The sequence below is a fragment of the Saimiri boliviensis genome, chromosome 5 (assembly GCF_048565385.1).
Source record: "Saimiri boliviensis isolate mSaiBol1 chromosome 5, mSaiBol1.pri, whole genome shotgun sequence".
Taxonomy (NCBI): domain Eukaryota; kingdom Metazoa; phylum Chordata; class Mammalia; order Primates; family Cebidae; genus Saimiri; species Saimiri boliviensis.
Window position 1 is genome coordinate 136065347 of NC_133453.1, and position 24120 is coordinate 136089466.

The 24120-nt window shown below is 44.5% G+C and overlaps 1 protein-coding gene across 3 annotated transcripts in view; it reads left to right on the plus strand.

Annotated features, from left to right (window-relative positions):
* The window catches only part of SLCO3A1 (solute carrier organic anion transporter family member 3A1), a 547211-nt gene that overhangs the window by 202283 nt on the left and 320808 nt on the right, over nucleotides 1-24120 (plus strand). The window contains exon 1 of one of the 3 annotated variants that reach the window (XM_039479925.2): nucleotides 17002-17356. The exons of 1 other annotated variant lie outside the window; for it this stretch is intronic. In XM_039479925.2, coding sequence (XP_039335859.1) covers nucleotides 17177-17356 — 180 coding nt within the window. In that variant the 5' untranslated portion in view covers nucleotides 17002-17176. Of the gene's footprint in view, nucleotides 1-17001; nucleotides 17357-24120 lie in introns of those variants that run through there. One more of the 3 variants, XM_039479924.2, reaches the window with a different exon arrangement.

A 24120-nucleotide genomic window follows, 5' to 3' on the forward strand; every position in this document is an offset into this window, starting at 1 on the left:
AGCCAAATTTCTGTTCATCCTAATTACCTTTAATATATATTAACTTTTTTCTGAATGTCATTATAAAATTTTGGCCTTTCACAAACTCATCATATTTCAGTTAACTGCAATTATTATATCTTTTTTTGATGCTCAAATTATAACTTGGCTAGCAGGAAACCTTGACGCTGGCTCCTTCGTCCTTTCAGCACTGTCTCTGGCATTTTTGAAACTCTCTCTGCTTTCTGGAGACAGTAGGGCATTCTGGGTTCATGCTACTGTGTGTGTATGTGTGATCCAGGAGTGCTAACCCAAATCTGGACATTTAGGAGTTCGTATGAGTATAGGCAGTGACCAAAATGCTATTGAAATGGGAGAGTTCCCTGGCCCCCCTGCAGGATGTGTGACAGGGGTGTGGCTTGTGTGTTCATTCACCGCTCAAACTCCTTATGGGAGGGGGAGCATGCAGATGGGTGGGTGCAGGAGCCGGATGTGTGCTTTTCGGCTTTGCCCCCATAGTAGCATCCAGGAGTGGGTGCCTGTGACTCCCAAAGCCCCAATGGATGTGTTACGGTGCTCTATTGTCTCTGCCATCCACAGATGGCTTAAGTGTTAACCAGCTAACTGCTCTCTTGGTACCCAAGTCCTTGTCCGGTGTCCAGGAAGAATCAGGTCACACGGACAAATGGGGGTGGCTCTCAGCAGGATGGATGGGGAGCTGGAGACAAGATGGAATGGAAAGAATGTCTTCCCCTGGAGTTCAGCCATCCGGCAGCCCATCTCCCCTCCACCCGTCCCTAGCTGAACTCTCGACGTTCAGATGCTCCTTCTCTTCCCTTCTTCTCTGCCACATAGCTCTTCTGCTTCTCTGCTCTTCTGCTCATGGAGCCTGGAGTTTGGAATTTATATGGGTATAGGATAGGGGGGCATGACAGGCTAAAAGGCAACATTTGGGCATGGAAACAGGAATGCCTGTTCTCATTTAGGGCCGTGGGCTTCCAGGCTTGAGGGTGGGGCCTTTGCCAGGGAACTGCCCTCTTCCTCCCAGTATTTAATTTCCTTGCCTCCTGTCCATATCATAGGCAGTGACCAAAATGCGACTGCTGTTGGAACACTTATCTAGGAAAAAATATTGCTTTTTAATGGTGTGAGTTCACATTGGTCTTTTCCCTAATATTATTAACATAATTAAATTGCTGTACCTGACTCTTCTTAGAGGATGAGGTTTTTATCGACCTCTAAGACTTTCTAATATATTAGTACAACAAATGACCTCAGCTTGAACCTTATCTATTTCACAGTTCCAGCCCTGATATTAATCTGCCTTTGTGCTTGGCTTCTCATCACACTGACAGTTGAAGACTCCGTACTTGGTCTCTGTTCCAGCATCTCATTGTGGCCCTGATCACACAGATTTCCACGTTCAACCCCCATCCCAGATGACTTCTTGGCCCCTGGGAAATGCACGTATAAGAGTTTTTGCCCCTGAGGAATAATTATTTTGAATAGTAGCATGTTAATCTTCTGTTGCAAGGAGGGCCTGGCTTCACTTCTTGCGAAAAGAGAGACTTCTTTCTGTTTTACGGATTCAGTTTTGAAGAACCTGGTATTTCGTTTTGTTCGTATTTCTTCCACCATCCATTCCATATCTGTCTCTACAATTTTCTTTCAACACATTTAAATACAGGAATACAAAGCAAGAAAGGTGCAGCCTCTGCACATTCTCTTTAATATGAACAATGAAAGGACAGAAGCACTGATTTTTCTCCATCTAAACTTGGTATACTTCGTTCTAGAAATATTGGTTTTCTTACGTTTTTTAAGTGTATCCTCCTTGACTGACAACTTCAGAGTTGCTAATCCATTTTTTTCAAGGGATCTGGAACTCCACAACGGTTCCACTGGCCACAGATAAGTTTAGCTTCCATGCACAGGAAGGGGGAAATTGGGGGTGGCCACCACCTTGGGAGTTGTGTCATAGACACCTATATACTTAGGAGTCTGGACAAGGAAATGGGAGAAGATTTACTTACAGAGAAAAGACCTAAAAAGTAGTGAGCACAGGGGCACATATCTATTCTCTTATTCAATGTAAGCTTAGCAGGGTGGATTTGGGTTTTTGCAGTAGCCCACGTTTCATTTTATGCCTTTGAGCTGAGGCAGAGTGTATGAGAGATTTGTTGAAGGCTGCCCATTAGCCTAGGTAAAAATGCAGTATAAAATGTGTACACATTTTTTAATACTAAGGAAAATTTTTATAAATTGTAATTCTAATACATATATATATATATTTTTTAATAACTCAATGTATGTGAATATAAAACTTGCCATTTATGAGCCAGGCTATATGCTAGGCACCTGACATTGAATAATTCTTCACTCCTCACATCAGCATGCTGAGGTGAGTTTTTTTTAATTACCATTTTAAAGATGGGTAAACAGAGGCTTAGTGAGGTTATATAAATTATTCATGTTCTTAACCTGGTAGGTGGTGAGTTGTGATTGAAATCCAGGTATTTTGATTCTAACTCCAGAATTCATTGTCCTAAATATGTGTCTGCAGGCGTAACAAAAACTGGATCCTACCTTACATATCATTCAAAATCCTCCTTTTGTCACTTATTTTACTAAGAGCATTTCTCTCATAAAGTTTTAGAAAAGATTTTTTTAATGACTGTATACTGTCTTTTCTTGAAAAAGTATTTTTTCCAGTCCCCTACTAACAAACATATGTTTTTCAAATTTTTCAGTATTATAAATAATTATTCAATAAGTATTTTAAAAATAAGCAAGGCATTATACCTATTTGTGCTCATGCGTTTGATTATTTTCTTAGATTAGATTCATTGGAGGGAAATTACTGAGTCAAAGGAAATGATAATTTGAGTACTTGCATTCCCTGAAAGGGGTCCCGATCCAGACCCTGAGAGAGGGTTCTTGGATCTCACGCAAGAAAGAATTCAAGTTGAGTCCATAAAGTGAAAGCAAGTGTATTGAGAAAGTAAAGGAATGAAAGAATGGCTACTCCATAGACAGAGCAGCCCCTGGCTCTGGTTGCCCATTTTTACGGTTATTTTTTGATGCTATGCTAAGCAAGAGGTGGCTTATTCATACCTTCCTTTTTTGGGCCAAACAGGGTAACTTACTGAGGTTGCTATGGCATTTGTAAACTGTGATGGTGCTGGTGGCAGTGTGGCAGTGAGGATGACCAGAGGTCACTTTGGTCACCATCTTGGTTTTAGTGGGCTTTGGCCAGCTTCTTTACTGCAACCTGTTTTATCAGCAAGGTCTTTATGACTTGTATGTTGTGCTGACCTCCTGTCTCATGCTGTGACTAAGAAGGGCTTAATTTACTGGGAATGCAGCCCAGCAGGTCTCAGCCTTATTTTACCAAGCCCTTATTCAAGATGGAGTTGCTCTGGTTCAAATGCCTCTGATGTGTATATAGGAAGTACCAAGTAAATTTTCACAACGTTTGTGCAGACTTGTACTTCTGTCCACATTTATTTTAGGGGGTCTTTTCAAACTTCCACCAGCACAGAAGATTTTCTTTAAAACATGTTTTACTATTTTAATGAGTGAATAAAATGTATCTTGCAACTGTTTTAATTAGATTTGATTAGTTGTGAGTGTGAATATTTTTGCCTGATTATTATATTTTGTATTTAAATTTTCTATGAGGATACTCTGCCCATGTCTTTTGGAGTATTTTGCTAATTGATTTGTAAGAGTACTTCATGCTCTTTGAGGATGGAGATACTTCTCTCAATATTATCTTTCTGCTCTGTTACTACAACTACTTCTTCTAATCTGTAATTTGGTTGTTATGTACATGTTCCTTGATGTAAAGAACTTTCAATTATGTAACAGTAACATCAATCTAACTTTTCCTTTGTCATTACTTACATTGCTTTTATGCTTAGAATATCGTTCCCTCTCCAGAAGTTTGTTATTTACTAATGTTTTTGTCTATGTGTGGGTTCTTTAATCCATCTGTTTTTATTGTTGTTTTTGTCTTCGGCTGCTGTGCAGTGAAGCTATAACTTGAGTTAATCAATTTTCCTAACCACTTGAAAAATAATCTCTGCCTTTCCCATTTTTATTGTCCTTACTTTAAGCTGGAATACATACTAGAGTCTGTTTCAGCGTTCATTGTTCTATTCCATCAATCTGTCTACCAGCTCTTGAGCTAATACCACACTGCTTTGGTTACAGTTGCTTGTAATATATTTTAATACCTAGGAAGATGTGCCTACGTACTTGAAATGCTCTGATTCTCCATTTTCAATACATTCTTAGTTTTCTGCTTGTTATTTATTAATATAAATTTAAGAATCACAATGTCATGTAAGAAAAGAACATTGTTTATTTTTTGATTGGCACTTTTTTTATCATGTCATCACAGTATTTAACATGGCATTGCAAAATCATGATAGCATTTATTTTCTTTTGGTTGTGCTGGTGTCAATTTTAGATCAGTGTTATGCTGACTTCATAAACTGAATATACATTGAACTTTGGTTTATATATCTAGAAAAATTATATAACATGGTATTATGTGTCTTTCTGAAATTCTGAAAGCTATCACTGGTGAAATTTTCAGAAAATGAGACATCATTGAAAGTAATATAATATATATATGTGTATATATATATATATATATATATATATATATATATACACATACATATATCTCCAGATTTCTTCTAAATTCATGACCCTTTTTCTTAAGGTTAGGTAAAATAGGCCATGAAAATATCTGTTTAATTCACCTTTTCAAAGTTATTAACATTGTGCTTTAGCAAATATTTTCATATTTGTTAAAATTCTACTGTTTACTTTTATATTTATTCTACTTTTTATATTCTCTAGAGTTGTGTTAAAAAGTTTTGGAATTCATACACCAACTTTATTAATTCTATTTTTAATAATTGGTTCATTTTCTATCTTTAGAAAATCTTTTCTATGTTCATTGGTTTTGTTATAGACACATTTTAATTATATATAACACATATAATTTAAAACTTATCAATTTTGTCTTTTCCTGCCGTCAAAGAGCAGTAGTTCCATAAAAGGCTCACATAAAACATTTGTTTTCTGTTTATTTATTCTTGTACAGCTTTGTTTCATGTATTTAATGCATAAAATATCACTGAAGATTTTAAATTTTTATGTGTACTTTGCTCTGTTTCATATTTTTTGGCTATGTACCCGGGTCTTGTATAAAGTTAACATTAATACCTTTGTTTTTTCTTTGCATTTTTCTAGTAAATCTTTACCTTTTACTTATTTATTTTTAATTGTACTTTAGGTTCTGGGGTGCATGTGCAGATCATGCAGGATTGTTGCATAGGTACACACATGGCAATGTGGTTTGCTGCCTCCATCCCCCATCACCTATATCTGGCATTTCTCCCCATGTTATCCCTCCTCAATCTCCCCATACCCCCACTGTCCCTCCCCTGGCCCTCCAACAGACCCAACTATGTGATGCTCCCCTCCCTGTGTCCGTGTGTTCTCATTGTTCAGCACCAGCCTACGAGTGAGAACATGCAGTGTTTGATTTTCTGTTCTGTGTCAGTTTGCTGAGAATGATGGTTTCCAGATTTATCTGTGTCCCTACAAAGGACATGAACTCATCATTTTTTATGGCTGCATAGTATTCCATGGTGTATATGTGCCACATTTTCCTTGTCCAGTCTATCATTGATGGGCATTTGTAAACAGTGCCACAATGAACATACATGTGCATGTGTCTTTGTAATAGAACAATTTATAATCCTTTCAGTATATACTCAGTAATGGGACTGCTGGGTCAAATGGAATTTCTATTTCTAGGTCCCTGAGGAAGCGCCACACTGTCTTCCACAATGGTTGAACTAATTTATTTTTAATTCATATGTGTCTTCTTGTTTTGGATATGTTTCTTGTGAGCAGGTCATAGTTGGTTTTTCCTAGCTCAACGCTGAAGTCTTAGTATTTTAAATATAGGAAGATAAATCACTTAAATTTATTGTTATAACTGGCCATCCTCTCATCCTGGGTAATTGTTCTAGGTATCCATGATTTTGCTCAGACAGGGCTCAGGGAAACTGAGTCTGAACACTGACATAGAAATCAGTTGCAGGCAAGAAAACAAGTAAAAACTTACACTTTATCATGGGAAAAGAAAGGAGCATTATAAAAATCAAGTCTGTGGAATTGATCAGAAATCTAGAACAGGATACATATCAAAGAATTTTAAAATATCAGATACAATTGAGGAATGGATTCATAAAACAAAACCAGGACAGCTTTCCCGAGAAAAAGACACACAGGGAGACACAAGTATTTTTAATCTTTTATCATACGTGATCATGAAAAAAACAATGATGGCAACAAATTACACCAATTCATTTGTCAACTCATCCTTGGGCCAGACACTGAACTATGTTCTTTGTACAATCAGTCCCCACAAGGACCCTAGGCAGTGTATGTTTTTTTCCAGTTTTAACAACAAGAAAACTCAGGTTTTAAGTAAGTTAATTTCCCTAAGACCAAAGTTAGGAAGTGCCTAAACCATTTTCAAAATAAGATATCTCTCTCAAAAGTCTGTGATGTTGCCTGTTATATTGTTTTACCCCCCTCCCCAAGTAAAAGTTAAGCATCCCTAATCCAAACATCCAAAATGTTCCAAAATATGAAACTTTTTGAACACCAACATGATCCTCAAGGGAATTCTTAATTGGAGGATTTCAGATTAAAGATGCTCAACTGGTATCTGCTCTACAAATATTCCCCAATCTAAAAAAGTCCCAAATCCAGAAACCTTCTGGCCCCAATCTTTTCAGATAAGGGATACCTCTGTTAACATGTTTCTTGGTTTTTATTTTCCCCGTTTCTATAAGTATGCATTTTTCTTTGAATTATTCAAATTCAGTTTTTGTTTGTTTGTTTGTCTGAGACAGAGTCTTGCTCTGTTGCCCAGGCTGAAGTGCAGTGGTATGATCTTAGCTCACTGCAACCCCTGCCTCCCAGGTTCAAGTAATTCTCCTGCCTCAGCCTCTCAAGTAGCTGGGAGTATAGGCATGCGCCACAACAACCAACTAATTTTTTATACTTTTAGTGGAGACAGGTTTTTGCCATGTTGGCCAGGCTGGTCTTGAACTCCTGACCTCAAATGATCTGCCCACCTCGGCCTCCCAAAGTGCTGGGAGTACAGGTGTGAGCCACCGCGCCAGGCCCAAATTCTGTTTTTTAAGATCGCGCTTGAATGCATACATTCTCTCATCATCAAATTCATGAATGATGTAACTTTTGACTCTTTATAAGGTGAGAAATTTCATACTTTGCTTTCCACATACACTCCCTTCCTCCATTCTTGCCAATGTCATTTAGAATTATGGACCTATTTATTACTTTTATTCTATCTTAAGAAAAATTTCCAACTGTACTGGTACTTTACGACTTTTTCAAACAGTTTAGTATGTTTAGCTGGGATTGTCACAGTTCTTTTGAACCCATTTTTGCTATTGAGTTTTGTCTTTAACATGTTGTTTCACTGGAACGTATCTTTAATTTTTTTTAGAAAAGTGCATGGGTGGTATCTTTTTTGAACCCTTGATTAGAATATCTAAGAATTTTTGTTGTTTTCTTTGCAAATTAGCACTTCAGCTTGAGTCAGAGGCACTTTCTAGTACCATTTAGACTTTCCTTGTTTCTCATGTGGCATTTAGTCTTGTGCTATACCCTTAATTCAGTCTATTCTCATTTTTATCATAAGTAACATTTGTTTTGTCTGGATGTTTGTAGAATTTTTAAAAAATCTTTTCCATTTGAACAAATTTGCTAGATTATGCCTGGGTACATCTTTAATTTTGCCTGGAACATGGTGTAGTATTTTAACTTGTAGATTATTTTCCAGCTCAAGATTTTCCTCCATTTTTCTCCATGTTAAAGCAGCATCATTTGTGCTGGTTATATTTCCCTTGGGTCCTTCTTATCTGTAGAGCAAGTCTTTATTTTGGATCAACCAAATTGTCTATCTTTTTTGTCTGTCATCATTTTTTGTTTCTTTTCTCTGCATAGAAAGAACACTTCTCTAGCTTGTTTTCTACATTATTTATTTGGCTTCTTGTGATTTCACTTCTGGTCTCCACTGCATCAGAATTGAATTTTGATTCCTCCATTTTATTTTTAATTTACCTGAATTCAATTCTTACATGTCAGTTTCCTCTCCAGTCTCAGAATCTCCTGTCACCTTTTTCATCAGTTTCATTCTTACTTCAGAAAGTACATACTGCCTAGTATTAAGAACACGCAAAAAAGCAGGATTAACTTGTTTTTTTTCTGTTTTATGCAGTTAGCTTTTTCTTAAGCAGGTGTGCTTTTTCTCTGCTTCATTGGGCTAACGAGTCTCTTGTTATGTTACAGAATATTTTTCATAGACCGATGTATCTCTATACCATCCCCCAACACATGTGTACTTAGTCCTTCTCCAGCAATGGTATAGCTCTCCAAATTGTTTGTCTTCTGAATCTGCCAGAACCTTCCTCTTAAATGTTTAACTCAAGAGCAAGCTATGGTGCCTAGCTAGCAATGTGTACTGTCACACTGACATGAATTTCTCTTGCTTCCCTGTTTCTTTGTCAGTGGAAGGTGAATTTATTACTGAATACTTTGAAACATTCCATAGACTTTCTGTAGCCTGAAACAGTGCATGGGAAGATCTGATTCCAAGACACAGTGCTCTCAACATATCTGGCAGATTGGGTTTTCCAAAGGTGGCCACAACAATATATATCGAATTCCTTGGCTCTTCTAACAAAGCGACATTGAACATCCTTCACCAAGAGGTGAAGTCTATGTTCTCCCACCTTGAGCCCAGAGGGAACTTCGTAGCTGCTTCCATCAACAGGATGTAGCAGAAATAACCCCGCTGACTTCTGAGGCTGGGTCATAAAAGTCACGTGGCTTCCTCTCTGAGGCAGGTACACTGGGAGGTGGGAGCATGCATGCATGAAGTCTGGCTGCCCTGAGGCTGTCATGCTAGAGAGCTCATGGAGAGAGCCCACAAACACATGCCCAGAGGCCCAGCTATTCTGGCCCTCAGCTGTTTGTCTTTGTAACCCAGGTGCCAGGTGCCAAATGAATGGGACTTAGGTGATCTCAGCTGACAGGAGAGTCCCGCTCTCCCTCCTAAGCCCTTTCCTGACTGCAGATTCTTGAGCAAAATACATATTGTTTTAAACCACTAAATTCTGTGGTGGCTTGTTACCCAGCAGTAGATAATTTTTAAAAACTTTCTCATCCTTATTCCCACTTACATTACTTTACATCACAGGGAATACTCTGCAACCACCCACCCCTTCAGCGAGGCCCACTGCTCCTTTCTGAGAGTTACAGCTGCACAGATAAATTCGGCCAGATGAGAATGCCATCCTCAGGCAGCCAGGAGGTGACCAGCAGGCTTTTTGGTTGGGGAGCCAAAGCCGCCGCCCTCTCTGTAGAACCTTCCTCTCTCCTTTCTGTGGAGGAAGCAGGCACTCCTCTTCCTTGGTCATCCCATCTGTCCTGTGTGAGGAGTCATTTCCCTGAGAAACCAACCATCCGTATTCAGGATCCTGAGTTTTCAGCCCTTTTATGTCCTGATAGCCTCTTTGGATTTTTCTCGGATATTTTAACGGAAGTTAGGAGAGGGAAATCCAGGCAACAGTTATGATCCATAAGCTCAGCATCTCAGCTTTCATTCTGAGATTCAGATATGCCGCCAAAACAGCAATCAGACACCAGATCAAACAGAATTCCTCTCCTCCTCTCCCCTGCTCCCTGGCCGAGTCAGAGTCACGAGTCCTCTATGCTCCCACCCTGTGGGACTCCAAGGTGCAAGGATTCCCAGAGAATGAAGATAACCAGCATCGTCTTTAGAGCCAATGGTTCCTCTTAGTCCTTCTTTCTAAAGCCCCAAATACAATCAAAAAGGGGAATGGATATGAATACTAAAATGCTTCTTTTGATACCATTCTAAGCCAATTCTTCTCGAGTCATGCTGCACACCTGCGGAGCTTGTTAAACTGCAGATTCTGATTCAGCACATCTGGGCTGAGAGTCTCTTCTTTCCCTCTCCCTCCTCCTCTCTCACCCCTCCCCTCTCCCCTTCTCTTCCTCTTCCTTCCCCCCCCTTAATTCCTTCTCTGCACATTCCCCTCTCCCTCTTTCTCCCCTCTTCTCCTCTCCCCTCTCCCCTTTTCCCTTCCCCCTCCCCTCTTCTCCCCTCCCCCTCCCCGCTTTCTCCCCTTTCTCCCCTCTCCCCCTCTTCCCTCTTTGTCCCCTCTTTCCCTCCTCTCCCCTTCTCCCCTCTCCCCCTCTCCCTCTCTCCCCTTTCTCCCTCTCCCTCTTTCCCCCTCTCCCTCCCAGGTAATGCCTGTGCTGCTGGCCAGGGCCCACACTTTGAGTAGCCAGGCTCTAGGGAATCCCCCTTGCTCCCGCCTCCTGCCTGGCTAGATGCAGTCTTACAGTACTGCCACGACCGTGTCCCTTTTCTCCTTTCCCCGGAATGCTTATGGGCTCTTCTTGCCGTTTTCTCCTGTCCCACACCTGCTGGGCAGCTCCAGTGAGAAAGAGTTTCTTCTTGTGTCCTCACTTCTTTGTTCTCTCCCTCACAGTTACTGACCACTCTGGGCTTGGCTCTTTTAGGAGGCAAAAATAGAGAAATGAAAGGCACCAACCAAAGACTAATGAGAAAGCAGCACAGTGAGTGCTCTCCACAGTGCGGTCCATGCTAGGTTGGGCAGAGGCTGGCTCAGGTGCAGAGGGAGCTGCCAGGTAGTCAGTGAGAGAGTGTTCTCTGAGGACTTCCTGGAGGGGGTGACATTAATGGGATTTTAAGATACAAGTGGGTGTGAGCCCACTGAAGAAAAGGGGAGGGAAGGGCATTCCAAGCAGAAGGAACAGCCTATGCAAGTGTTTAGAGGAGGAGACCCGCATGGTGAGCGCAAGGAACTGTAATTAAGCACAGGAGTATAAGGTGTGTGAAGGGCTGGGAGAGGGTTACAGTTACATCTTAGTCTGCTCTGGCTGCCCTAACAAACTACTACAGACTTGGAGGCTTAAGCAACAAAAGCGTGTGCTCTCAGCATTCTCAAGGCTAGAAGACCAAGATCAAGGCGTTGGCAGCTTTGGTTCCTTCAAGGCCTCTCTCCTCGGCCTGCAGATATGTGCCTTCCCCGTACCCTTAGCTGGTCCTCTCTCTATGTGTATCTGCATCCTGATCTCTTCTAATAAGGACGGTTCTCTGGGGCTGGAGCCACATGAGCCTGTCTCACCTTGGTTACCTCTTCAAAAGCCCCGTCTCCAAATACAGTCACATTCTGAGGTGCTGGAGGTTGGGTTTGAGACACATGAATTTTGGAGGAGATAAGAGTCCCACCCATATCAGGCCATCAAAGTCAGACAGACTTCTCATTGTTTGTTCACTCCTCACCCCTCCCACTTGCCATAGTCTGGGAGAGGAGTCTGTCTGGAGGAATGGCAAGGAGACAGCACAAGGAAGCCAGGGTGCAGGAAGCGAACGTATCCTGAATGTACCTTTCTCTCACTGGTGTGTGATGTCTCTATAAGCCATGCTCTTACTTTAGGTTTTCTTTCTCACTAGTGGCATTCCACACCCTGCAGACTTTTTCCGTGGCCTCCTTGTATGTTCTCCAGAGACTCTTCTTTCTCTCTGATCCATCCAAGGGTTAATACACTGATTGTACCATGCCCACTTGAGGTACACAGGCCTGGCACCCACTACCCCGCAGGAGGACAGACAGCTGTGGCCACTTTCTGCTGAACTTGGAACTCACCATACTCGGACACGTAATCTCTATCCCTCATGCTTCCTTTGTGGAAATGCCGCTGGGCCTTCAACGGGCTTCCGGTGCCGGCTCATGCCACTTGCCTTCCATAGCAGTACCAACTCTCCAAACAGCAAAGTGCATGTGCATTTTTCAGCGACCAGGAGCAAAGCTGCGAAAGCCCTCCTCTGAGAGAGAGGATGAAAGGCATTGTGCCCAGGAAAGGTGCTCGTGGGGACAATTTCTGCGGCAAGAAGGTGTGTGTGTATAGTTGCACAGAGGATGGAGAGGAGGGTCCCTGGGGAGAATGCCTGGAAGGAACTTTTCTATAAACATTGACACCTTCTGGGTCTTTTTTGTTCTAATCAGAGGTATTAAGCTTCTTGGCAGGAGGCCTGGTAGGCACTGAGAAAAACAAATTATCCTTTATTATTATTACTATTTTGAGGCAGAGTCTCACTCTATCCCCTGGGCTGGAGTGCAATGGTGCCATCTCAGCTCACTGCCATCTCCGCCTCCTGGGTTCAAGCGATTCTCCTGCCTCGGCCTCGTAAGTAGCTGGGAAGACAGGCACCCACCACGACTCCCAGCTAATTTTTGTATTTTTTAGTAGAGATGGGGTTTCACCAAGTTGGCCAGGCTGGTCTTGAACTCCTGATCTCAGGTGATCCACCTGTCTTGGCCTCCCGAAGTGCTGGGATTATAGGCATGAGCCACTGCACCTGGCCAATCCTTTATTTTTAAAGTAAAACACTTTCTATACTCTTAAGAAGCTAACAGTCTATGTGGATAAAACAAATTCTGTTTATATACATATCAACAAAAGTACAAATGATGTTCTCCCCAAATGCGCTAATATTTGGAAAAGTTTATTCTATTTTTTCTCCTTTACCTCAAAACTCACTTTCCATAAATATAATACATTCTTGAAACCCTGGTTTTCTCATGTCAATTCTTTCCATTTCCGTTAATGCTCTTCTTTTTTCCTTCTGTTTCTCCTTTGAATTCACCATTGTTTAGAATTGCATCCACACGGATGTTTATCCTTTTCGCTTCTTTGCTGAGCTTTAGGGCACATTCAAATTAAAGGTATAATTTACAATATGAAACTATGAATATAGTGAGTAGCAAACGGAGGCTATCTGGTAGAAAGGCATATGGACCAGGCTAATTGGAAGATGGGGGTAGGGAGAGAAAAACTCAGAAAGAATAAGCTTCCACTCAGCCCAAATATTAGTTTCAAGCCAAAGAATTTGGCATAGCCCCAATTCTATCCTCGGTTAGACACAATATATGATTGGTGCTTTTTCAGAAAAAAAAAAAATCCACAGGGTGAGAATCTAAGCATCTACTTTCCGTCTCAGTGACAATCAGAAATCATTCTTTGCATTTATTTTTCAACTTTGTATTTGCCTATGAACAAAACTGAAGCTGGCAAAAGATGGTTCATGTGAATTACTTGAACAGCAATTTCTCAATGTGTTGAATTACACTGAGGCTGCTTGCTGGGAAATCTTGCCCCAGCCCAGTAACAGAGGAAGATGTTGCGTCCTTTCCATGACCCTATAGTTAACCCACTTCTCGCCTACAAAACATGAACAGATGGTCTTCTCTAGAATGAGGGAAAAGAGATCTTCAAATCCTAATCACTAAGCATTTGCCTACAGCTTATTAATATTTTATGAACCAAAGGCCAGTTTATCGTCCCATTTCACCCCACTTTCTTTTTAGCTTCCCTACATCAGATTCTAAGATTACTTGGTTTCTCAATGTTTGGAATACCTCTAGTAGCCAACAAAGTAAGGAATCAGGGAACCACAGCCTTAGCTGTCTTTAGCAATATTTTCATCTTGAAAAGTCACCTAACACAGAAAGTAGTTGAGAGGCTAAAATCATCACAAAGGTTCTAGAGCCATTCATAATACAGACCTAGTCCTGAATTCACCATTCACCACTAGGGGGCGAGATGCATGTAAAACGGCCCTAGCATGGTGGTTACCGCATTTCTCCAAGGCCAGTTGCTGGCATTGCTGCTCACATGAGTATCAACTGTCTATTTCAGAGGAGGGTTGGAGCGGGCATTGCAGCACACGGGAGGGCTAAGGCCCCTCTACCTCCCTTTCTCCTTGGTGCTCCTACCAATTTGGGGTGGCAAATGTAGCCTCAATTCCTACCACTTGCTGGCGGTGAGCTCCCAAAACCCACCTGCTGTTGTTTCTTTTGAAAAAAAAAAAAAAAAAAATGGGGCTAATAAGACCAGCTCTCCCTGTTGTGAGCTTCAGCTGAGATATAGAACACAGCAGTACTTCATAAGCATGAAGGTGCTGTATAGAATACAAGGATGTTTACTGTTTTTCTGCTGCATCCTCTGTGTGCCTATGGGGCTAGGGGAATGCCAAGTAGAAGCACCTGGTGCTCATAAACGCACCTTATCATCCCTGGAGCCCTGATCTACTAGTAAATAAAGGATGAGCAGAGAAGGAAGGGAGTTGAACTTGTTCAATTCCTTCTTTCTGACCGACTGAGGCTGCAGCCTGATTTCCCTGAGGCTGAATTTGATGATTCTTAAGGCTTCAGGCACAGGATTACTTTCATGGCTGCTTACCATTAATTATAGGAAGAATCTACAGCCCTAATCCGAAATCCTTTATCCAGCAGCAAAAGTGTGTGATTTCTCTAAAGACAGCTAATTTTTTTAATCTAAAATAAATGGTTAAGCTGAAAAAAGCCTGTGCCCTTCTCAGTCTGTACATGAGGTGTTGTGGTATTGAACTAAAAGGGCTGGCTCACACCTGTATTCCTAGCACTTTGGAAGGCTGAGGTGGGCTGATCACCTTAGGTCAGGAGTCTGAGACCAGCCTGACCAACAGGGAAAAACCGTGTCTTTATTAAAAATAAAAATTAGCTGGGTATTGTGGCACATGCCTGTAATCCCAGCTACTCAGGAGGCTGAGGCAGAAGAACTGTTTGAACCCAGGAGACAGGTCGCAGTGAGCTGAGATCATGCCATTGCACTCCAGTCTGGGCAACAAGAGTGAAATTCTATCTCAAAAAACAAAAACAAAAAGGTCTGGACATGGATGCAAGTTTTGTCTCTTTCCAGCTTTATAAAAAGAGGAACAAGCTAAGTCCTGCCCTCCCCATGAAATGGACCACGCTGGATGATATATGACATAGTATGTATGTAGTTACAAAACAATTGGGCTGTCACGGCAGACACCCTGGTTTTCAAAGACTGCCATTTATTAGACAAGTGACATTGGTCAGGTTAACCTCTCTGGGCCTCAGCTGTCTTATCTATAAAACAGGGCTAATCACAGTATCTGGTTTAGAGGATTGTTGTGAGGATTACACTGTAAATGCGGGTGAAGCACTGAGAGCGATGTCTGGCCACAGTCAGCGTTAGCTCTTGTTATTCCAAAGAATGTAAATAAGAGTTGAAGATTATAAGGCACTCGGCACAACATTTCATTAGGGACGGGGTTACTGTTCATAGACAAGTAAAGTCTCAGCTTGGCTTTGCAGCTCGTCACGGAGGCAGGGAACAGAGCTAGCTCGTCAAGGGTTTTCTCAGGAGGAAGTGGGGAGGTATCCCATCATGCAAAGTGACGGGGAGGGAAAGGGGAGGGCAGAAAGATTCTGCAGGAAAGTTGGCTCTGAGTTAAGGGGGGGGGGCGGTGTGGGGAAGAAAGGAGGGGGCAGTAAGGATTCTCAAGGCAGGACTGGCCAGGAAGTGGGGGAAATGGGAAGAGACTTCTGTGGGGGGAGCCAATTCAGATAGGAGGTGGCCTAGACAAGGTGGGGGCATCCGAAAGCGACACCAGACACCAAGCCTGGGTGAGATCATGTCTGGAGCCACAGAAGGATGAAGCGGTTTATGTTTAAATGCCATGGCACAACACCACTCTCGCCATGACCCTATATTCTCATTCAAGTTCTTAGGAAGAAAGGAAAAGTATGGTAGTGTTCATTACTATTCAGTTTCGAAGTTGAGCCTGCATTGAGACACAGGAGCCTGGGAGAGTGGGTCATTTTCTTGGACAGAATTTTTAAGGAAAGCGTTTCGAATGATTCGTTGAGTCTCCCAATGGTCCAGGTGGGAGCTGCTGTTTCCTGGTACCTGTCCTGTCAGCTTCCAAACGCTGCAGTTGAGAACTAGCAGATCCTACTGGTGGCGCCCTGTGGCCCACACTCCTTGGTAACGCTGAGAGTGGGGAGTGATTAGGAGGGCCTGCCACGGGCCAGGCATTCAGGTCAAGGCCGAGGATGGTGACAAGGGCCACAGAGCCGGGGAGGGGTGGGGACCCAGCAGGCCTGTGGTTGGCCGCTTCCTGCGCGCTCCAGCCCGGGGCCCTGGGCGGATGGAGAGCCGGACAAGGCCCTCTGCTGGGTCCGCGGCGATCCTGCAGCGCCTGGATACCTAGGCCAGGCCACCAACAGTCCGCTCGGCTCCCGACGTCTTCCTCTAACTTCCCCTTTCTTTCCCTTCGGTCTGCGGCCTTTTCAGCTACACCCCCCTCACCCCGCCCCTTGGCAGGGGAGAGCTGGGGCAGAGGCAGGCGGCAGAAACCTCAAGCGGCTCTGACCCGACACCTCCCCAAGCTCCGGAGCACAACGTCTGTCCCCAGAAATCCCCGGGCGGATGAGAGCGCGCGCCAAGCCCCTCCTGGGTATTTAGTATTCTCCCTTCCTGGGAAGAGCCCGCCTTCCGAGGCCTGGCCCGGGTTCCCGAGCGCCGGGTCCTAGCCCCGCGTGGGCGCCTCCGCACTCCATCTCCCCGGCCGGCGCCCCGCGCCCCGCAGCGCCACCTAGGAACCGGGCGCCGCTCCCCCCCGCTCCCTCCTTCAGGGGCGCCCCCTGACTCCGCCGGGACTCAGGGTCTCCCCAGTTCTCCCGGCAGCCCGACCCTGCCAGCCTCCGCCGCCCTCAGTGTCCCGAGCCCGGCCCCCGCTCCTCCCCCGGGGCAAACCGGAGCGGCGCGGCGGGGGCGCTCGGCGGCCCAGGCCCAGGCCCAGGCCTCGGGGCTGGGGCCGAGGGGGTGAAAGCAGGCGCGGCCGGCGAGCGAGGGGAAGCGGGCGATGGCAGCGGCGGGCGGCGGAGGCGGCGGCGGGCGGCGCGAGGAGCCCCTGTGATTGGCACAGCCCGAGCCGGAGGAGGAGGCGCGGGGAGGGCGGAGGCGGGGGAGGAGGAGGAGGAAGGGGCGAGCGCGGCGGCGGCGAGGAGCTGTGCCTTCCACCTCTCCAGCCGGGGCAGGCAGGACGGGGGCGGCCGCCGCGGGCCCGGGGCGGGGACAGCACGCAGCCTCGCGACGCGCACCCCCGCCCGGCAGCGGCCCGGGTACCCGGGGCGAGCGGGAAAGCGGCGGCGGCGGCGGGGGAAGGATGCAGGGGAAGAAGCCGGGCGGCTCGTCGGGCGGCGGCCGGAGCGGCGAGCTGCAGGGGGACGAGGCGCAGAGGAACAAGAAGAAGAAAAAGAAGGTGTCCTGCTTTTCCAACATCAAGATCTTCCTGGTGTCCGAGTGCGCCCTGATGCTGGCGCAGGGCACGGTGGGCGCCTACCTGGTGAGTCCCCGAGCCAACTCCGCCGCGGGCCCCTTCCCCAGCGCGGCTCGGGCACGAGGAGGGGGCCGCCGGGCGCTGGGGCAGGCGGGCATGACCTCGGTCCGGCGTGGAGGTTGGCGAGTGGTGCAGAGGCGGCCGCCGGGGGAGCTGCCGGCTGGGGCTGCCAGGGAGCGGGGAGCGGGCGGGACCGTGGATGCCGGCAGCAGCTAGCGCGCGCCCGGCTGGGGTTGGGGGTGCCGGGGGAGAGAGGCGGCCGGCAGGTGGGCGTGAAACTATTCCTCTCCCCCAGCAAGAGCGGAGCCAGACGGTGAGTTCAGGGGTCTCCTTGGAGAGGAGAGCCTCGGGGTTTTCAGGTGACCAGCACATGGGAAGAAAAGCCAGTTAGCATCCTGCGTCCTCTACTCTCCAGTGTATCCTCCTGTGAACAAATCTATTCTGCATCATTTTCTCCGGGCGCTTTCCCCATCCGCCAGTTACGGCTTGGGGGGTGGGGGGCGCGGAATGTAACAGTTTAGAGTAAAATGCGCCCCAATGTGGCCCTGAGCTGAGCCGGGGCTGCAGGGGGAATATTCCCACCCGGTATCCCAATAGCCATCTTTCAGCGTCTGGGATAAAGTTACGGTACCTGGAGAGCAGCTGCGAGTTTGTGTAGTTCCTGCTATCCACTCTTAGAGCTAAATTCCCCATCGTGGCCTGTCGCCCACAGAAGGTTGCACCATTTTGCACAATGAATATGTATTTTATTTGCCTCCAGAAAGGGGATGTTGATGCTGAAAGGGCCCATGGGTGCATAACATTTCAGAGGAAACAGCTTGTAATGACTCAGCACTGTCAGGTACCTACTTTGTCCCTTTCGCTTGCCCTGCTCAGGTGGTCCCCGCTTGAGTTCCAGAGAGCGTACTTCCACACCTAAGTACCGTCCTGTCTAAACAGAAAAACAGTTTTAGAGTTTATAGTGTTAATCATTACTTGGCTATTGACCCGCAACTGGAATAAAATGTCATAGACTTTGAGTGTTCCTGAGCAAGTTTGATGGAGAGAGAATTGGACAAGATTTTGGCCGTTGAATAACCACATCCAGAGATAGAAGCAGGTGTGTCCTAATGCTGTGATTAATCCCTGATGCCTGGCCTGGGCGTGAAATTAAGGAGGGCCCGACGCTGGGGGCTCTATACCATTCATAAACTCTCTCTCAAGGCTCCGGGCTCACAGTGAAAGGGAAGCATAAGAGTGCTTGGTCTCTGGTGTTGAGTAAGTTTGGTGGTTGAAAGGGGTGTGGGGGGGGGTCTTCAAACTCAGCTCTGTTCCTGGGGTGACAAAATTTCAGGGCTTTTGAAAATCAAATCCATGTCTGTTGCTCCTTCTGAGATAAAGAGCGTTTACATCCCTGTCTCTGTCTTGTGCATTTGTAACTTGTAGACTGCAAGTGAACGCTGTAGCCAAAAGCATTGATTTTCTGTGCTATAAAATGCACTTATTGTGTCTATAGACATAACACACCGTTACATACCTATTGGCCCTTGAAATTTGAGAGAGAGGAATAGCTGTGTTTTGGGAGTCAGTTGGTCAGCGCTTCCTTAGGGGGAATTTGACTGTTAAAATATTTAAATAAGCACATGCGTTACAGAGATGCAAATTCACATTAATAAAATATATGTGGGTCTGTACTGAGACATATGCAAAGTACATAATACCTCACCGGGTCCGTGTTTAAAAGGAGGTAATTAGTGTATCAACAGCTGCCTCCACTTTAACGGTTTGCTCGCCTCAAACCAATTTTGCTCAGCGGCCTACATTATTCACGTGCGGCAAACACCAACAGAACATTTCACTCCGGGAATGGTAAAAGTGTGGGCTTATTATTTTTCGGTTGCAGTGATCTAAGGATTTGACAAAGACATGAAGCCGGGCTGCGACTAGGTGAGTGGCTTAGCTCCTTTAAAAAGTTAAGAAGCAGAGTGCTCCTGGAGTGGTGGACTTCTGGAGGCAGGGCTGGCCCCAGGAGATAGGAGTTTGACTTTCATCCCAGAACAGGCAGAGGAGAAATTCAGTCCACCTGGTGGTGGCATCCTGGGATTTTTTTCGCCTTGGCTGATGGAAAGCCTGGTTGGGTGGGGTAGGGTAACAGGAGTCAACAGGTGACTTGCAGAAAGCAGATGGAGGCCCAGGAGAGGACAGACCTAGGAAACTGGATTCATTTTGATGACTAGGAGTGGAGGCATAAAGCTCTCAGGTCTGTGCTTTGCCCGGTTGCCCTCGACTTCGCCTTGCCATCCTAGTCTCATGAAAATAAATCGTTGGCGTGTGAGGGTTGACTGATTCCGCTTGCTATGGGCTTTGGTCTTCTGGGCCACTTCAGAGTTTTCCCTTCATCTGTTATTTGGGAGATGGGGGAAAATAAGTTTGCTCCTTCAGCCATGCGAGTCTTCTCTGTGGATAACTGGAGAATGAAATATTGCAGGCTGTTTGCAGGAAAGGCAAATTTCTTCCTTTTAATTCATCACGGTTTTCTGAGGAAGCCTGAGACCCTGTGTCTGCAGGGGATCATAGGCAGGGTCAGCTTGCTAAGTGTGCGTTATATGTGATCCTTACACCGGCAATCGGCCAGCCCCTCTGATTAGGCATTTCTAGATACCTGAGGAAGGACCTGCCTTGGGACAGGTCGGCAATGCTCCCTTTCACAGAAAGGAGGGTGATTACAAATTCTGTGCCAAAGACATTGTTTCCTATTAGATTCCCAGAGTCCACTTTCTTATTTCATCTCCCCTGGTGCCTTAAAACCTAGCGGTTTCATTTCCTCCTTGTTTTTTTCTGAAAAGACAAACTTCCCGGTGTTCTGAATGATACTAGTATAGATTTCCTGACTGCAGAACTGAAGCAGGAGGTTGCCTGTGATTTGAGAAGCAACTTTGAGAAGGAGGACTCGTGTGTGTGTGTGTGTGTGTGTGTGAGAGAGAGAGAGAGAGAGAGAAAGAGAAAGTGTGTGTGTATGTGTGTGTGAGAGAGAGAAAGTGTGTGTGTGTGTGTTTGAGAAAGTGTGTGTGTGGGTGTGTCTGTGTGTATATACGTACGTGTTAGTTTTCCACCAGGAACCTACCCAGAGAGGAAACTCAAGGAAAAACTGTATTGTATAAGAGAAGGCCATCGATTGTTAGGCTAGGCTGGAGACCTGCAACTTTTGCCTTGGTGTCAGGGAGTACAGAAAGACATTGATCCTGACAGCCAGACTCAGTGATCTAGCTGCAGTAACCCAGGTGCAACGTGGGCCAACTGTGAACTCTGAAATCTATTACAGTTGCAAATGTCTTACCTGGAAACCATGCTTCAGATAAGCCAATAGTCACAGGGGTGTTCTGTCACAGTCACCTCAACTTCCTGACTGGCTATGAAATAATCTTTGCAGCATAAGAGGAGAAGGCCGCTCAGTTTGATGGTCACTGTGTATGGAACAGAGAATGCAATTTCATTTTCTTCTTCTTGGGTCTTTGCTTCGAGTGGCTCCAGTCCTGTTTGCAAGGATGTAACATGTACGTAAGTCTTGGGCTGATCGAAGATGCAGGCGCATGAGAACTACATGGTGAGGAGCTCACTTTGTGTGTGTTTATTGGGCTTTGCGGAGACCCACTAAAATGATTTTTTTTTCTGTTTCTCCAAAATTTTATTTTAATTTAGATTACAAGGCCAGCCAGATATTCTGATAAGAAATTCACTTTTCCTCAGGGGAAAGAAAGTGCTTTCATGGCATTATGAACAAATGTTTACATCTCCACTTTTTTAAGGGTTAAAAATCACATTAAGTAACTGCCTTAGGTAAAATTAAACCTTTGTAACACAAAAAGAAACCGCTTTCTGTATCATAGGCTTGGTAATATGAATATGTTAAATGATCATAACTTCAAATGCAATTTTATCCTTATATATTTTCCCATTGTTTGGATTAAAAACAAAACCCAAGAAGTCCTAACTACCTTCAGATTCCAGTATGAGAATCACACATGAATGTCTCCACAACGCCGCACCCCTCACCTTGCTTCTTCCACCGAGAAGGTTCCACGAAAATGTTTTAAGCCATTCACTGAGGGTAGCCCTGCAGATAGAGGTTTCTGTGTGGTATCAAATTACTGAGGACTGGAGTAGATAAAGGTGTGTACGGGAAATTAAAACCTCTGACACCTCTCGGCGATGAGATTGAGGTGTAAATACAAATGCATTTGAATTTCCTCAGGATGAAAACTGAAAAAAGGCCAGTCTAGTTTCCTGGGTGGGGCACAAAGGGAGTTCCTATGAGCAAGGGGTAGATATTTCCCTATTTAGAATTATAGAAAAGTCAGTTTGAGGTTGTGGTAACAAAATAATGACACAGATGACTGAGTGTGGTTAATGAGGCTCTATCTCACTGCTTTGTAGTCAAACTTTTTATTTTTTCAGCCTGAGAACAGTCAGTGGGCTTGCAATTAATGGGTGAGGCAGATTTGTTATTCCTTTTTTTTCTAAAGAAGCATCATTTTGAAGATGAGTTTTTGCATGTTCAACCCAGAAGCAGACAGCTGAGGAAACTATCTGTTAACATTTTCAACAGACAGAGACGTTTTTAAAGTTCTTGTCAAATTAGTATGATGACTAAGGTAACCGTATTTTACTTAATCAAATTATTTTATACACTTAGGGTTACTCGAAGTGACAAATTCCTTGCCATTTCCATAATTACTATGTAGCCCCAGGTAGTAAGAAATAAAATCACCTTGATTTTTTTTCCTTATAGGTTGGCTTAAAATGTTAATAATAATTATTAAGGGAGAAATGTATTTCCGAAAATTCTTTTCAGGGAGCTTTGTGTTTATATCTTTGTTTCTGAGGGAGTTTTTGTTGGTGTGTTTTACAGTAGGAGAAACTGAATTAGTTGTAAAATGAGCGAGGGCCCTTTCCTGCATGTTGTTAATTCTTCCCCTCGTTTCAGTTTTAGACACCACATGAAAGGGAGCACCAGGAGGCTGCCCCACAGCGGCACCACCTTGCTAGCCAATTGCTCAGCATTTGCAGTGCATCTTGCCTGCTGCCGGAATCACATTCTGGATTACGCCGCGTGGGCTTCCTCTTGCACGAAGTCACTGGTGAACCGCTGGGCAGAGGCAGCTTCACCGACAGGGTCTCTGAAATTATTCTGCACGCCTAAAAGCAAACTTTGAGGTGCTACATTGATCAGGGACTGTATTCTCTCAGCAGATCGGCTTGGATGAGTAAGTGTAGTATTGCAAAACTAAGGCTGCACCTGCGTTTCATGTAGAAATAGTGAAGAATAAAGCTCCCTGCTAGATTGCGCAGATTTCACTACATGCATCATTTCATAAGCATGTTTCTACAAAGTGGAGTCAAAGTACTTCTCTTTTGCATATGCACTCTACTCTGTACAGTGCTGTATGCATTGTGTATTTACATACATGTTCACATACAGGGTTGCATACGATTAATATTGGATGTCATGCTCTTTGGAGGCGGGAAGCGACATTTCGGTGGTAACTTTGATGGTGTGATTGACACATGGATTTGGAACCCATTCTCCCCTGAAGAAAGCCTCTGTATTTTCTTGCCTCTCAGAAATGCCTTTGGTAATCTATAGGCCAGAAAGATAGCATCCTTGCTCTTTTAATTTATTTTTATTTTCTGTTTCTATGTCTGTATCTGCAAGATACGTATAAACAGAAACAACAGCGGAATCATGGAGCTTGGTTCATAGGATAAATGAATTGATGTGATTCAAAGACACCTGTATTTTATGTAGCCTAGGTGTTTATATGTTAGCGTGAGATAGATTATTGCTTAATGGTTAAAACTCCAAGTTGATTAAAATCCCAAGTTGGAGAATGGCAAGTGTCTGTGGCTTATTTGATGAGTGCCAGAAGCCTGGGATCCATGCCTGCGTCCTCCCCTTGCTACTCTGTGACCTTGAGCTGTTTACTTAACCTCTCTGTACCTCACTTTTTCACTTTATAATTGGGCTTGTAATAGTACCCATCCTCAATTTTGCAGTGAGGATTAACTGAGTCAGTACCTGTAAAGCCCCTTGAAAAATACCTGGCACATAGTGCCAGGGAAATATTAGCTATTGCTATTAATAATAATATGGTTATGCATATTTACCACAAAGTAACTATGTAGCCCCAACCAATGAGAAATAAGATTATTTCAATCACATTTTGGTTTTGGTTTAGTGAATTGTATAGTCAAGTAGTTTCCTGTTGTGCATAAACATTTTTGTCTTGGAGGTAAAAAGTTTGTAAGGGCAAGAAATAAACTAAGTATCGGTTGCTGATTCCGTGTATTCCCTTGTAAATATAGCAGTCCATTTCATCTTAAAGATGCCGTAAATTAGTCACTTGGGAGAAGAGCGCACTGTTGGAATGGCGATTCATGCTGATCATTTACAGTCTGTGGGTCCTTCAAGGAGGTTAAAGCAGGGCAGGCAGGACTGGCTTGGAGGGGCAGGTGCCCTGATACTTCACTTTGGGAGGTCCTCAGTATCTCTTGCTGTGTGTGGTCTGTGGCCACAGGGTGCTGAAGGCTGAGGGTGAATGGAAAGAGTGTTGGACTTGAAGCTGGAAGACCTGGATTTGAACTTAGACTTGCTACTTCCCAGCTCCTGGCAACCTGACTTACTGGAGCCTCAATATCCTCATCTGAAAAATGGAGATAATGATAGAGCTTGTCTTACAGATGGTTGTGAGGTTGAAACAGATGGTCATGTGATAAGAGTACTTCCCATAGGG